This window comes from Pan paniscus, chromosome 7 (assembly GCF_029289425.2).
Source record: "Pan paniscus chromosome 7, NHGRI_mPanPan1-v2.0_pri, whole genome shotgun sequence".
NCBI lineage: Eukaryota > Metazoa > Chordata > Mammalia > Primates > Hominidae > Pan > Pan paniscus.
Window position 1 is genome coordinate 26,783,301 of NC_073256.2, and position 15,900 is coordinate 26,799,200.

Consider the following 15,900-nt stretch of genomic DNA (forward strand, 5'->3'; position numbering starts at 1 on the left):
GGATGCACACTCCCGCTCCCTGATTCCAAGCTCTGTGCATGCTCTTTCCATTCTGTCACTGGGCCAGGTAGATTCCCTCTGGACATGTCACACCCTCACAGATTTATAAATAGGGAATGGGCTCTAGGAGGAAGATCACTCCTCCCTTTCTTCTCATTCCGTATCTTGCCAATATCACATTAAAAGAATATGTCACTAGTGTTTAATTTGTCAAGATCAGGGGCTAATGGTTGAGGATTTTTTGTGGTTCCTTCTGCTGGCAGAAACACATTTGCAAACACAAAATCTTTTAATAAAATAGCAAGATTTAGTAAGAAAGAAAAATAGTGTGAGAAAAAAACAGGATCTGATTTGAGGAACATTATTATGCCAGAGACACTTGGTTGACTTAAACACTAATATATTATTTTTATACATATTCACACAAAGGGTGCTGTGTGGTTTCAGGAATCCACAGAGCCTAACACCCAAGCACATGTGATAGGAAAAAAAATTTTAATCCTTTTTTTTTTTTTCATTTTCATTTCTGTTTGGCTTCTTTACAAAGTCGTCATTGAAAATTGCTGTATGGTTATTTTTCCCTCTTGTGTTACAGACCAAACTCAGTGTCTGATGTACAGTGGAATAAGTCAGGAAAGAGACAATATTGGGCAAACCAGTGAAATTAGGCTCTTGTTTACATGAGTAGCCCTTACTGAGATTCAGCTTTTTGTTGCTCTGTGTAGCCTTTTGATGTAGATTCCAGAGTTGTAACTTACATGATAAATTACAAGTCTGTATTTATTCATACATTAGAGATAGGTTATTTTTACCTTTGTGTGTGTGTATACACATTTGCTTGGAATCAGTGAATTTCTAGGCCACATTTAGGCAATTGAACGACCTTTATAAGCAGTTAATTGTCTAGACCCAACGTTTGCTGCAAACACAGTCTGGAGCAAAATGGGAATTAACATTTTTACAAAGACAGGCATAGAAATTCTAATCCAGCAAATTGTTTCCTTCCTCTGGTAGCAGGGCTGAGTCCTACCTGGCTGCAAGGCTGCCATTCACCTGTGTAGCCCAGAAAACAATGGTAAAGACCACCAGAGATAAGACCAGCTAATCCATGCCTTGTAATAGTCAGGTTTCGCAATTCACATCACCTGTCTGCAAAGGTAAACTCACAAACCCCTCCTGAGATATGTGTACAGTCAAATGGGATCACTGCTGTCGCTAGGCCAGCAGCTCTAGAAGCCTATGTCACTTTTTTTTTTTTTTTTTTTTTTTTGAGACGGAGTCTCGCTCTGTCACCCAGGCTGGAGTGCAGTGGTGCGATCTTGGCTCACTGCAAGCTCCACCTCGTGGGTTCACGCCATTCTCCTGCCTCAGCCTCCCGAGTAGCTGGGACTACAGGCGCCCGCCACCACACCTGGCTAATTTTTTTTTATTTTTAATAGAGACGGCATTTCACTGTGTTAGCCAGGATGATCTGGATCTCCTGACCTCGTGATCCACCAGCCTCGGCCTCCCAAAGTGCTGGGATTACAGGCGTGAGCCACCACGCCCGGCCAAGCCTATGTCGCTTTTAAGATGAATCCAAAAAGACTGTGTGCTACTAGGCTACAGAAAGCAGCATTAAGTCTGATATACATCAATCCATGTTCAAGCAGATTCCTCTCTGTCTCTGGAAGTTGGTTAATTTTTCTGGTCCTGATATTGGATATTGTTACATTTTCCTTGATAGTGTCATCCGGTGAATGATTTTTCATCTTGAACCTTATACTCCCCCTCTCTCGGCAGATGGTGCTTCCCTGTTCTTCCTCAGCCATGCTGGGGCTCACTGCAGCCTCCTCTGCTCAACTCGCCTGGGTGCAGCCATCTTCAAGAAAACATTATTAAAGCAATATTATTAGTATGCAGCAAGGTGCCTTCTTTCTGCTAAATCAGTTTGTAAAGTGGTCCTCACAAATGCACACATTCTTTGTTATGACAGCAGGGCTTCGTGTTTCTGATGCAAGACTAATAAGACTTGGAAGTAGGGAGGTAAACTGGGTGGCCCAGGAAAGCAGGGGTTAGGGGAGTTGATAGAAGATACGAGAAATGAACCTAAGGGGTGATCAAAGAGCAGCCAAAGAAAAAAATATCCTTAAGTGGGAGAAAAAGGCAAATAGGACGTGTGAGGAATTAGGCAGGAGTAGGAAAGAAAACTGTGAACCACTGTATGCACACTTGTGTGAAAGAGGAACCTAGGAAAGTGAGCCCCGAGAAAGCAATACTAGCAGAAAGCAAAAGGTGCTCAAGAATCATTGTGTTGTTTATGTTGAGTGAAATAAGGCAGGCACAGAAAGAAAAATACCGCATGATCTCACTTATATGTGGAATCTGAAGAAGGTGAAATCCTAAAGCAGGGAATAGAAAGGCCAGAGGCCGGGGTGGAGTGGGGAAGGGAGGAGGAGTTGTTGGTCAAAGGGTGCAGAGTTTCAGATCCACAGGAGGAACAGGGTTTGAGATCTATTGCACAGCAGGGTGACTGTAGTCAATAATGTAGTGTATATTTCAGAATAACTAAGAGCACATTTAACACGTCTCACCATAAAAAAACAATAGGTAAGTGAGGGGTTGGATATGCTAACTGGCTTCATTTGATTATTCTACATTGTATGCATATATTAAAACATCATGCACCCCATAAAGATATACAGTTATGATTTGTCAATCAAAAATAAAAGATTTAAAGAAGAATTGTATAGAAAGAAAAACCTTTCAGGATTGAGAAAATTCTGTGAAGAAGTCACATAGAAATTCTCCAAGAAGTGCCACCTGTGTACTGAAAGCCCCTTTAATGGACTTTTGTGGTGCTTTGGTGATTCATACAACTTCAGACAAATAATTTCCTAACCTGCAAAATTGAGGTAGCAACCCTTGCCCTGATCACTCTCCTTGGGGGTGTTTTTGAGGCTCTAGGGAGCTGATGTGTGGGCAAAGGTTATAATCCAGAAAATGCTCTACAAATTTAAGTAAGGTTTTGGCAGAATTGGGTTGTGGGGAGCAAGTGCCAGGCAAGTTTCCAGTCCTTGCCAAACTGCATTTTCTAAGTGATGAAAGATCTGGCATTTTATTCTTTTCCATTTTTTAATTCACTGGGTTTGTTCCCTTGTTCTTATGAACCTTGACTGCAGAGATAAGTTGACAGTGGCTGACAGATGAAAATTTTCATTGATCTCCTCTCTGGTGCCTGCCTTTCCCAGCCCCTTGGCTTTGGAATGAAAACTGTAAGTCAGGGACACCCACGAAGCGATGATGTTGGAGTTGCAGTTTGTAAAACTCTTACGTTACCATCTCTTTATCTGAGCATGGAGACAGGCCCTTTCTGTAACTTTTCTGGCTAAATAACTTTTCTTCAGAAGGCAACTCATTTTTGAAATTAGACTTGACGTTGTTTCATGAGTTTCCAAAACTTATGATTCAGGTCCACATTGGCTGCTTTTGAATTGGATCTATTTAGATGTCAACATGTACAGCACAAGTACAATGAATTCAGTGTCTGTCCTGTTCTTCGTGGTCAGGATTTTTGTGTTTGTTTTATTCCCTGTTAAGCAAGGGGTTTTCTTTCTTTCTTTTTTTTTTTTGGAGACGGAATCTCGTTGTGTCGCCCAGGCTGGAGTGCAGTGATGTGATCTTGGCTCACTGCAAGCTCCGCCTCCCAGGTTCACGCCATTCTCCTGCCTCAGCCTCCCGAGTAGCTGGGGCTACAGGTGCCTGCCACCACGCCCGGCTAATTTTTTGTATTTTTAGTAGAGATGGGGTTTCACCGTGTTAGCCAGGCTGGTCTCAATCTCCTGACCTCGTGATCCCCCCGCCTCGGCCTCCCAAAGTGCTGAGATTACAGGCGTGAGCCACCACACCCGGCAGCAAGGGGTTTTCAATACAGGCTGTCTGATGACTAACGAGAGGGAACATAAGGACCCTATGGTCTGCCCTTCTAGGCTGTTCTCAGGCCCTACCCCACCCAGGCCTCTGCTCTCCCTCTTCTTAAAATCTTCATGGATCCCCAAGGCAGCTGCCCTAGCTGCCTTGTGTGTGTCTACAATGATGGAGCTATCAGCACTGCCATTTCCTGGCCCGTGTGGTATGAGAATATGAGTAGCCAATAATGCTGTCACAGCCTGGGAAAGAGACGGCAAAGGGAAAGAGGCAGCCGCTTGAGACCACGGAGCCACAGCCGCCCATTCCCAGCAGAGCTCGGAGACCACAGTGCCACACCTGCCCATTCCCAGCAGAGCTTGGTGCCATTCTCAGGTCTCCCAAGCTGACCCCAGGTGTCCATGCTTTTATGGGTTAATACCACCAGGGTATTGAACTAGATTTTGACAATCAAAAAAAAAAAATGTATATCCCAATTCCATGTATGGTGGCAAGCCTATGAGCCATCAAATTAGGAGTTATTATCTATCTATCTATCTATCTATCTATCTATCTATCTATCTATCTATCTATCTATCTGAGACAAAGTTTTCCTCTGTCACCCAGGCTGGAGTGCAGTGGCGTGATCTTGGCTCACTGCAACCTCTGCCTCCCGGGTTCAAGTGATTCTCGTCCTTCAGCCTCCAGAATAGCTGGGATTATAGGCATGTGCCACCACGCCCAGCTAGTTTTTGTATTTTTGGTAGAGACAGGGCCTCGCCATGTTGGCCAGGCTTGTTTTGAATTCCTGGCCTCAAGTGATCCGCCTGCCTCAGCCTCCCAAAGTGCTGGGATTCCAGGCATGAGCCACTGTGTCCCACCAGATTGGAAGTTATTATACCCACTTTATAAAGTGGTGAGGATGGCATGTTTTGATTCAATTCAAAAGGTATTTACCAAGTACCTCTGTATTCAAGGGAGGGGATGTGGAAGCAACCTATATGCAAACTTAAAACCTGCAAAGGCATCAGCAAAGAGCATCTCACATCAGCTTCTCTGTTCACTTGGTCCCTACTTGTCTTCACAGAAAGAACAGTTCTTGTGTGGTAATCAAAACGGTATTTCTTTGAGAAAAAAGATGCCCCTGATAAGAAAGACAACAAATACTTTGATGCGGAAACGGCCTCCAACATGAAGTAAGATTTCCAACTGATCAGATCCTTAATTTAGATGCCAAGTGAGAGGTTGACTATTTGTAGGGCTCTGTGGATTCCAGACTTCCACTCAGACCTACTGAGTTAGGGTCCTTAGGGGTGGGGCCAGGAAATATGAAATGTTTAAAACTCCTGTATTAGGCAGTTCTCACGTTGCCATAAATACCTGAGACTGAGTAATTTATAAAGAAAAGAGGTTTAATTGGCTCATGATTCTGCAGGCTTTACAGGAAGCCTGCTGGCATCTGCTCGGCTCCTAGGGAGGCCTCAGGAAGTTTCTGATCATGGAGGAAGGTGAAGGGGGAACAGGCACATCACATGGTGAAAGCAGGAGCAAGGGAGAGAGAGTTAGGGGGAAGTGCCACACGTTTTGAAAGACCAGATCTCCTGTGCACTCAGAGTGAAAGCCGACTTATCACCAAAGAATGGCCCAAGCCATTCATGAAGCATCTGCCTTCATGATCCAAACACCTTCCACTAGGCCCCACCTCCAGGACTGGAGATGACATTTCAACATGAGATTTGGGCAGGGACATATATTTAAACCATATCAACTCTCTAAGTGATTTTCATACAGACCTGGGCTTGCACATCTCAAGGTAGTAGATTAGTACTTAGTCTTGGGCATCAGACAGACATAGGCACCTGTTTGAGCCTGGATAGGTAACTTAACCTCTCAGCCTGTTTCCTAATCTATAAAATGTAGCTAATCATAGGAACCTCAGAGGTTGATGGTGTGACGTAAGTGAGATGACATGTGCCAAGCTCCCAACTCGCGGTGTTCTGTCTGCAGCTGTATCCGCAATGGGCATGAATGGGCAGATGATTTGCCCAAGGCATATGAACATCAAACAGTCAGCTGTTGATGAGGAAGGCATGGCTCGGGACAGTGCCAGCTAAGATACATCTAGAACCCCGTTTTCCATCAGTGCATTTCCTCCTGTGACATAAGCTGTGCCTCTTGTGTGCTAGGCTCCCAGCCCAAGGTTAGGGGCTTTGGGGAAGCTTAACTGTGAGGTCCTCATCTAGGAGCGTCTTTCCACTGCCGTCTAAGCTGTGTGTGTCAGTTGGGTTCAAAGAGTTAAAAATATCTGGTTAGTAATCAGCTGTGCAAAAGCAACACTTTTCATTCTTAAGTTCTGTTCTCCAGTGTGTTGAGATTTTTCGGCTTATTTGTTCCCATGGGTCTCCCAAGCATGGCCTTGAGCAGCAGTTCTCAGACTTTTTGACCTCGGGACCTCTTTGCACTCAAAAATTATTGAGGACCCCAACGAACTTTTGTTTGATATTTACCAGATTAAAAATTAAAACTGAGAAATTAAAAAAACCCGAGCACACATTCATTCCATCAGCCATCGAGTGTTGATGTCATCACACTCCGTGTAGCTTCCAGAAAACTTCACCTGCACTCACGAGAGAATAAGAGTGAACAGGGAAATATATCTTAGCATGATGATAAGAATAATTTTGACCTTGTGGATCCTGGAAAAGATTCTGGAGGTCCCTGGGGGCCTCTGAGCCGCACGGAACTGCTGATCTTGATTGCACAGGTTACCCAACCCTGTTCGTCTGCCTCACAGAGAAGCGCAGAAGTCAAATCTGAGGCCATTGTATCACTGAGCAGCACAGCTGGGGCAGGATCTTAGGGAAGGCCTCCGAGTCCAGCGCAGTTCCCTGGCCTTACAGACGAGGAACCTGAGCCCCAAAGAGGTAAAACAATGCTCCCAAGCTCACACAGCGTGGGTGCCAAGCTCAGTTAAAAACCCAGAGCTTCTGCCCAGTGGGCTTGCCCCTGCATCCCAGTTGAGTGACTTAGGGACCAGGCTCCGGTGAAAGACAGCTTGGTTCCAATCCCAGCTCTGCCACTGTGTGACTTCGGGCAAGTGTCTTAACTTCTCTGGCCTGAGCGTTCTCATACATAAAATGTGAATAATAAAAAATAGCTGCTTCATAGGCTTGCTGGGAAAATTAAATGAGATAACGTGTGGAAAGGAACTGGCATCTCGCATAAGCATTACACACACACACACACACACATACACACAGACACACACACACATTTTAGCTTCACAGCTAATTCTTAGAGGGATACATTTGTAATATTATAGCAGTCACTACTTCTAGAAATCATGACCAGCTTTTCTCCATCTCTTGGTCTCAATTGTTCCTTTTCCCAACAACCTTCAGGCTTGCTCAGCAGCATTGCAGGGGAAAGGGATTTCAGAATCCATGGTGAGAACACCGTCTCTATCTGCCTTCACAACAGACTGAAGGCAGAGCTAAGATCGGATGTAATTAGTTTACATGTCAGGCCCAACAATCCATGCTGTATGTCATGCAGGAGTGATCAGTGTTTTCAAGGTGGAATGCAATCTCATAATGAAGCGGTGAATAGTATTATTGCAGTTGAATAACCTGCAGCATGATGTATGGTGATTAGAATTTGTTTCTGGCATATGGTTTTCTTTTTCTTGTTTTTCCCCCAAAGTGGAATGTCTGCTTCTGTAGCACCATCCATTTGCAAACTGCGTTCCCAAACCACTCTTTAATTGTCTCCTACATCAGTTCATGGGAGAGCTTAGTGAGGGTAGGTAACCCAGTGCTCCTTATTCAATAAATGTAAACGTAGCGCTTTACATTTGTAAAGGGTGGTGGGGGGTCCCTGGTGACCTGCACACACAAGTCAATAGATTTCTGATGAAAAAATTTTAATATTAAAACATCATACATAAATTTGAAGACTTCATATGCAAACAGCAACAAAACCAAAAAGTAACAAAGGACAGAGATTTTAAAATAATCTCTTATAAATAACTAGTTTTATCTCCCCAGCCAGATAAAATAATCTGCACTCTGTGTGCTACCTCAGATCCTGTTCAGACATATGTGGGTATCAATAATGAATGAATCAATTGATTCATCCTCAGTCTTGCTGAGTGTCTCTCTGGGAGATACCACTTGTGGCTCTTGTTTACCCAAAGATCACTTTGAAGATAGAACATTCTATAGTCCCAGATAGCATCTTCTGGCCTGGAACTGACATAAGATCCATATCTCTAAGCCACAGGACTGGAGCTTCTCCCTCTTGCTAAGGAAGTCGCATGTATCACCCAAAAGATACTGGCTTTGAGGTGAGAAGACCTGGATTCTCATATCGTCCCTTGTACTAACAGCAGTGTGATCGAGGCAAGTGCCTTGACTCTCTGGTCTTCCTTCACCCCATCTGTACGGTGATCTCTCAGCAGCTGTTCACCTCTAATGGTGGACTATAGAGTGGTGGCTGAATCCCTCCACCATCAGGCAATCAAAGCCAGCCATTTCCACCGAGGCAGGTGCATCACAAGGTCAGGAGTTGAAGACCAGCCTGGCCAAGATGGTGAAACCCCATATCTACTAAAAATACAAAAATTAGACAGGCGTGGTGGTGGGCGCCTGAAGTCCCAGCTACTGGGGAGGCTGAGGCAGGAGAATCGCTTGAACCTGGGAGGCGGAGGTTGCATCAATCCGAGATTGCGCCACTGGCACTCCAGCCTGGGTGACAGAGTGAGACTCCGTCTCAAAAAAAAAAAAAAAAAAAAAAAAGCCAGCCATTTCCAATGGCCTTGACATAAGGATTATGTTGCATTAAGTAAGGATCAGTAAGGATCTGAATGAGCTAACTACCATGAGGTTGAATGAATCTAGAGCTTGATCTCAGGTTTGCATGTCAGGGATAGCTCAGTTCACCAACACATTCTCCATTACTGTGTGAGGTGGTGTACAAGACCTCAGGTTCACTCTTGGGCCTGGGAATGACTGCAGTGGACATATTTATTCTTCCTTAGTGTGTCAGGTGTCTATCACAGCATAACAAACTACCCCAATCATGGTGGTTTAAGACAAAAATAATTGTTCTTATGATTCTGTGGGTTGGCTGCATTGTTCTGTCGATTTTGCCTGGACTCATTCATGGGACAGCATTCGGTTGGTGGGTCACCTGGAGGCAGGGCTCAGTTGGGAAGATGGGGCTGTCTGGATCTCTCTCTCTTTCCATGGTCTTTCCCCCTCAAGGTTAGCCTGGCCTGGGTTGGCTCTAGAGATAGTGACGCCACGCTGAGCCCCAATTCCAAGAGCTTATCAAGCCTCTGCTTCCTATGCTGATGTTCCTTGGCTAAAACAAGTCATATGTTCAAGCCCAAAGTTAATGTGGGGATGGGGACTGCCCCTCTTAGTGTAGATACCAGGAGGTGTGATTTATCGAGGCTGTTAGTGTAATGGTCTTCCCACCTTAGCCTCAGTTTCCATGTCGGTTAGATGGGAATAGGTTACTAAGCATGTAAGGAGGGCCAGCCTGAGTTGAGGTATTTTCCATGTCACATCCATTTCTAACTGAGTGTGTGATCATAGGATTCACATTCCTCATGAATGAAGAAGTCTTGTACCAAGCGATCCAAGGGTCCACCATTATCACCACCTGACTTCAGCACACACATACACAGACACACACTTTTGTTTCATCTTCCACACAATGTAAAAATCAAATATGATTGGAAGAATCTTCAAAGTGGTAGAGGACTATACCAATGGGATATATTATTACAAATAATAATTATGAAGAATTCTAATATATTTTCCAAAAACTTATGAGATGCTAAACATCTCTGTTACATATTGCACATTTAAAAATAATTACATTATGAGAAGTGCGTTATTCGGGTTTCTGTTTCTTTTCTGGTGTTTTAAGCTCGCTCTAAAAAGGCCTGGCAAATCAAGATGTGTTTGCATGAAACCAAAGGCACTAGGAGGAGACTAAAAGGTCAAATCTACCTTTTAGGTGCAGCCTGCATTCAAAATGGAGGCATTTCAGCTTACTCAAGTCTTTATTTAGTCTAACCACTTGGCAACCTACTTTATTTAGTTTAATCTCCTGGCAACCTACTCTAACCACTTGGAAAACTACAGCCTACATACAGAATCATAGTTCAGCCATCCATTCCTACCTTCCTAGTGTTTCTGTTTATTTGCTTGGCTCATTGTATTGTGTTTATGTGTACATGTTTGTGAGGGCAGCTCAACTGTGACCTCTTGTGCAGTGTTCCAAATTTACAAAGTTCCCTAAGGATACCAGGCCATCCCTGGCCCTCTTTTCTCTTGTATATGGGCAAAGGCTGAGTGACTTGGGTTCCTGACCTCAGTAAATGCAGTCTTATCCTCACCCATTGCTTTGCTTATTCACTGTACCTAGTCCTGAAAATATGGGAGTATAGATTCAGAATCAGCTCTCACCTCTGTGTGGATGACTTTGCGCTCAGCATGCATTTCATAGCCCTGCTCATGGCTTATAAGGTCCTCTCTAACATGGCTGCTGGTTCCCCACTCTCCTAAGTGTAAACACCCTCCCCCACTCTAGGGACTGTCCATCGCATCATGCATCCACTGCACCCCAGCCTTCATAACTCACATGCTGATATGGAAATAAACGAAGACCACCAAATGGAAACAAGCAAAGCCTCTTGAATCAGAGCTTGCTACAGCCAGAGGGCCAGCCACTAGCCCTTGCGTTCGGCAGAGACTGAAAGGCAAGCGAAAGAGAGAAAGCTCCAGAGTGGAAAAGAGGGAAAGCTTCAAGTATGTCCTGATTGGAGGCTGTTGGCCTGGGGAAGTTGCAGACAGGCTAACAAGATGCGGGGAATCTTGTGTAATAGATTAGGGGTACCTATTTAGCTTTCTTGGGTTAGTCCTAGAATTTCAAGCCAGGACAAAAGTTAGGGAAACTGTCAGGGAAATTAATCAAGTCCTTGCCATTTGGGGCTGATTGCTAAAGGGGTTGTTGTTTGGCTTCCGGAACTGGTGACTGTAAACAGTAGGTTGGCTTCCTGGGCTGGTTGCTGCAGGTTGTGGGTGAAGGTTCTGTTTTTATATAGTCAGACTAGTGTCCATTTGTATCTTCAGCCTCTCACCATTCCCCCAACTGAAGGTGCTGCTGTTACTTGTTCCCTGTCCTCACAGACCCTCTTTCCACACCCCATCATTCTGGCTGAAGCCCCCTCTGATGTGTTTTCACAGCACCTGCACTTTGATCACAACACATGTCCTCTTTATTTTAGTCATTACTGGTTCGTTTTCCCTTTTGGTCCAAACACTCCTTGAGGGCAGGGGTTCTGTCTTGTTCATCACTGTATCTTCCCTAGTCCCTTGCACCGTGTCTGGCTCCAGTCAGCTTATAGTAAATACCTACTAAACAAATGATTGATGAATACCAAATACAGCCTGATAAATCTCCCTCTTTCCACTCCCTGGTCTGCATTTCTCCCTGCCTTACGGATATCTGCAACTGGATATCCCACTTGTATCTCAAAATTAACATGTCTAAAACCAAACATTTGATCTTTCTCCCAAGCCATTCCTTCTTGTGATGTCCTGATTTGTAAAGTCCCACCATGCTCACAAACACTCTGCCTTGTCCCCTGCAGCTATCATTGGGTCCCCATCATCTTCATCTCTTGCATTTCTTTCCCATTTCTTTTTATTCCCACCTCAGCCTTTGTTCTGGTTTGGACTCTGACCTCAGCCTGCCGCCTGGTCACTGGGTTCCAGTCTCAGTCACCCTCTCGAATCCATCCTCCACGCCATCCCAAAATTCCACTTTGCTTATGCTTCTGTCTTACAGGAAACCCTTCTGTGGCCTCGCGTGTCTCAGCCTAGCCTTCAGAGCTCTCAACCGTATGAAATAATCCTGTCCGTAGTGCTCATTACTCCTTGCCACACGCTTGACTTTTCAATCCCGTTACCCTAGTTATTTCTAGGACATGGCAGTTCCTCCCTTCCTTTCTGCTGCCTTTACCACCTCCGCAGCTTAAACAATGACTGAACATTCCCTTGTCTCCAGTGGCAGTTATAGATACTACGCTGTACTGTAGTGATCGATGCGGATGTCTTCTTTCCCTTACTGAACTAAGCTCATTGAAACATCCACCCTAGCTGGTTTTTGCCATTTATAGAGTAGGCACATGGTAAATATCTGTTGAGTAAATGAATGATGCAGCTGGTCATTGCATCTAGAATAACCCTCACGTTAAGGTGGGTTCATCCTTAGATGGATTTGGGATTGATGAATTCAAACGTGCAGTTAAGAGTTTGCTTGTAAATCCTGAGACCATATAGACAGAGTAGCAGCATAATTGTGTGTCTGAACCGTCAGTGTTTACTCAGCCCTTCCTTTTGTAGTTCTAGTAAATTGCTTTGTATTTGAATCCGTGCTAGGGCCTTCTCCACGGAGATTTTTTTTTCTTGAGGCCTACACCAGCAGCATGGCCAAATGCCTATTTCCCAACTTATATCCAGAAATTGTTGCCTTTTTTTTTTTTTTTTTTTTTGACAGAGTCTTGCTCTTGCTCTGTCGCCCAGGCTGGAGTGCAGTGGCGTGATCTCGGCTCACTGCAACCTCTGCCTCCTGTGTTCAAGCAGTTCTCCTGCCTCAGCCTTCCAAGTAGCTGGGACTACAAGCATGCGCCACCACGCCCTGCTAATTTTTGTATTTTTAGTAGAGATGGGGTTTCACCATGTTGGCCAGGATGGTCTTGATCTCTTGACCTCGTGATCTGCTTGCCTCGGCCTCCCAAAGTGCTGGGATTACAGGTGTGAGCCACCATACCTGGCCCTGGCTTTTCTTTAGTAGAAGTTCAGTTCATACTACCAAGGCATCTAAAATATTTATCTCCTTACTCATTAAAACTCGGCAGTTACACATCATACTGGAAAGAGGGATAGGTTGGCAGAATTGGGGATCAGCAGGTATCTGGGATCTGCAGGGTCTTGGCAGGAGAAGGCTTGCTGAGGACAAGGCACATGAGTGTGCGTAACGATCTCATAGACCAGCATGGTGGAAAAGAGGGAAACAACCGCCCTATCGCTCACGAGATCTAAAAAAGCCTGCCAGCTTGGTATTTTGGTCCCTGGATTTATGTATCTGATGAAGATAAAACATTCAGAGAATGCCAGCCCCGTGTAGAACACCAGCCTAAGAGAATGGAATAAAAAGAATGCCGACAAAATTTGAATAATCATATGCGATACATCTATTCGTTCTAAAACATGATTAGATAATGCAAATTATACATGATAATCATAAATTAAAACCATTATAAATAAGACAGAATACATTTATTGTTTAAATTGTTGAAGTTTATATTTAGAAATTGCTCTGGGTAGCATCAACATTGACTCTGCTGGAGGATTCACCTTTGCTGTCATAGGTGCAAACCAAGCATTTCAAACAGTTTTAATAGCAATCTGTGCTTCCGATGCAGTGAACTGGGTTTCTGCTCCGCCGTGCTCTTCCCCGTTCTCTGTGGTTTTATCATCCTCGGCCTGCACACGTACTGTTCCCTTTGCCTAGAATATCTTTTCCTTTTTTGTTTATTCTTCAGGGTTTAATGAAAACCCTGACTCTTCTGTGAGGCCACCCCACTTCCCTTTGGTATTGCTTTTCTCCTCTGCTTCCGCATGGCATCTTGCACATTTGCTAACATGCACTCATGACCTTGAACATCCCTTGAGCACAGGTCTCTGTTCCCCTCTGGGAGCCTCCCCTGGCTCATGCCTCAATGATGAGGAAGACCCTGTCTGAGTTACTTTTGTGGCCTTCATCCCCTCTATGCCTAGTACGGGGCCTGGCGCTCCTTGATTGGAAAGCAAGAAATATTTATTTAATGAAATGTCACTAACACAAGCTGAGGCTCTTTTAGTTCTAAGAAAACGGCCATCTCCCCGTTGCTGTTTTGGCCCCTCTAGTCCTGTGTCCTTGATGTCTGTGACCGGTCACTTCTGAGTTCTGTCTGTGAGGCTCACTGCTGCTAGCATGTTGGAGCCCAAGGGCATTGAGGGGCCTTCCCCTGTCACCCCCTTGTGTTACAGACACACATTCCAGAGAGGTGAACCCTCGCTGAAGGTTACAGGTTCCCTTCCAGCTACCGCTGAAGCTTGTGGCTTGGTTAAACAGGCCTCCCTGAGTAGAAATGATGGACTCTTCTGAGTTGAGAGACCTCGGATTGTACTTGAAACTTTCCAATCTCCAGCTGGGCCATTTGGGGCACTTCCTCTTCTTGTGTGAAATCATTAGCCACAATCCAGAGACCTACGAGTGGAATTTGGTCTGCAGTCTTCGTTTCTTTCTTTAAAGTTTGAATTCTGATGCTTCTCACAAAGACACCTGCTTTGCAGATAGCTCTGGTCCCCACCGTCCATCCCCGCAGTTACTGCATCTTTGAGAAACTTGTGTTTTATACTCACAGCGCTTCACAGCTTGCACTAGCCATGTTCCAAGTCTTCGGCCGCTGCATGCAGCCAGCAGTTAGAGTGCGGGACTGGACAGCGCCGGCCGGATGCTTCTGCCTTCGCTCATTGACGGTTCTTGCTGGCTTCAGAAGGCATTTAGATCTGACACTGTGGATGAAAAGGCCCTATAAAGCCCTTCCTACTCTGACATCCAGTGAATCTACTATTAAGATGGATTTTAGAGTTAAATGAGTCCAGGACGACCATCGCTGTCTCACCGAATTGGAACTCACTGGTCAGCAGCCGTAATGTTTGAACTGGAACCAGAAAATAGCTCTCAAATTTGCAGAGTCAGCTTTGCCGGGCTTCAGGCTGAGTGGGCTCATAGCTGGTTGGCCCTGTATCTCTGGCCTGGGCACCGTGGCTCCTTGCCAAGGCCGGCAACCCTTGATGGTGGCAGCACGGAGCAGACCCAGCCCCCAGCCGACTTACCCCCGAGGCCTTGCGCCTCCCCCTTCACAGCATTGCTCCTTCCCTCTTCCAGTTCCCAGGGTCGCTTCAGGCTGACCTAGCCCTCTGCCTAGTCAGCTGTCAGGGAGGGGAAGTGGCAAGTCCAAGGCAGCCAGAGGGCTTCCTACTGCCCGCCCTGCCTGTGGCATTTCTTAAGGTGACAAAGAGTGTGTTTTTAAACCACCCTCCAAAACTCTTATTCCCCATGAATTCTCTGCAGCTGCTCCAGAATTGACTGGAAAGAGAACCTCGGTTAAGCTGCCTATGCAGCAGAATGCTGTGAGTCAGACGACGTCCTGCCAAGTGCAACCTGAGATGCTTCAGTGGAAGCTTGTTCCTCGGTGGTGACACCTTGTCTCCACGCTCATCCATTGGAGTGAAAATTCATCTCTTTCCCTCCCAAAAACATCATGTAATGAATGATGGTTGTTTTTGGTCTGAAGGAGACTTTTTTTTTTTTTTAAGACGGAGTCTTGCTCTGTTGCCGGGCTGGAGTGCAGTGGCGTGATCTTGGCTCACTGCAACCTCTGCCTCTTGGATTCAAGCGATTCTCCTGCTCCAGCCTTCCAGGCATCTGGGACCACAGGCATGCGCCACCATGCCTAGCTAATTTTTGTATTTTTGGTAGAGATGGGGTTTCACCATGTTGACCAGGATGGTCTCGGTCTCTTGACCTCATCATGATCCACCCGCCTCAGCCTCCCAAAGTGCTGGGATTATAGGCGTGAGCCACTGTGCCCGGCCGAAAGTGACTTACATTTGCATAGATTATCTCTGTAAAAAGTGAAAGGTCTCTGTGAACGTCTGGTACTTATAAAATATCTTTGTAGGGCAGGATGGGAGATGATTAAACTACTTCCTCATTTAGACAGTGCCACCTGTAAGAAGACTTGTGGTCTGGATTCAAAGATGGTTATCCACAGTGAGATGAATAGAAGGCAGTACTTCTCAAACTTTCATGTTCACCAAAGTCACCTGGGGATCTTGGTAAAATGCAGATTCGGATATAGCAGGTCTGGATGAACCCGGACTGCTT

General features: G+C 45.2%; 1 protein-coding gene across 8 annotated transcripts in view; it reads left to right on the forward strand.

The window, feature by feature from the left end:
* Positions 1 to 15,900, forward strand: part of MSRA (methionine sulfoxide reductase A) — a 424,140-nt gene that overhangs the window by 282,948 nt on the left and 125,292 nt on the right. The window contains exon 6 of one of the 8 annotated variants that reach the window (XM_034965629.3): positions 1,783 to 11,097. The exons of the other annotated variants lie outside the window; for them this stretch is intronic. Within the exon in view, the coding sequence (XP_034821520.1) occupies positions 1,783 to 1,881 (99 nt within the window). The 3' untranslated portion in view covers positions 1,882 to 11,097. Of the gene's footprint in view, positions 1 to 1,782; positions 11,098 to 15,900 lie in introns of those variants that run through there. 8 annotated transcript variants of the gene reach the window in all.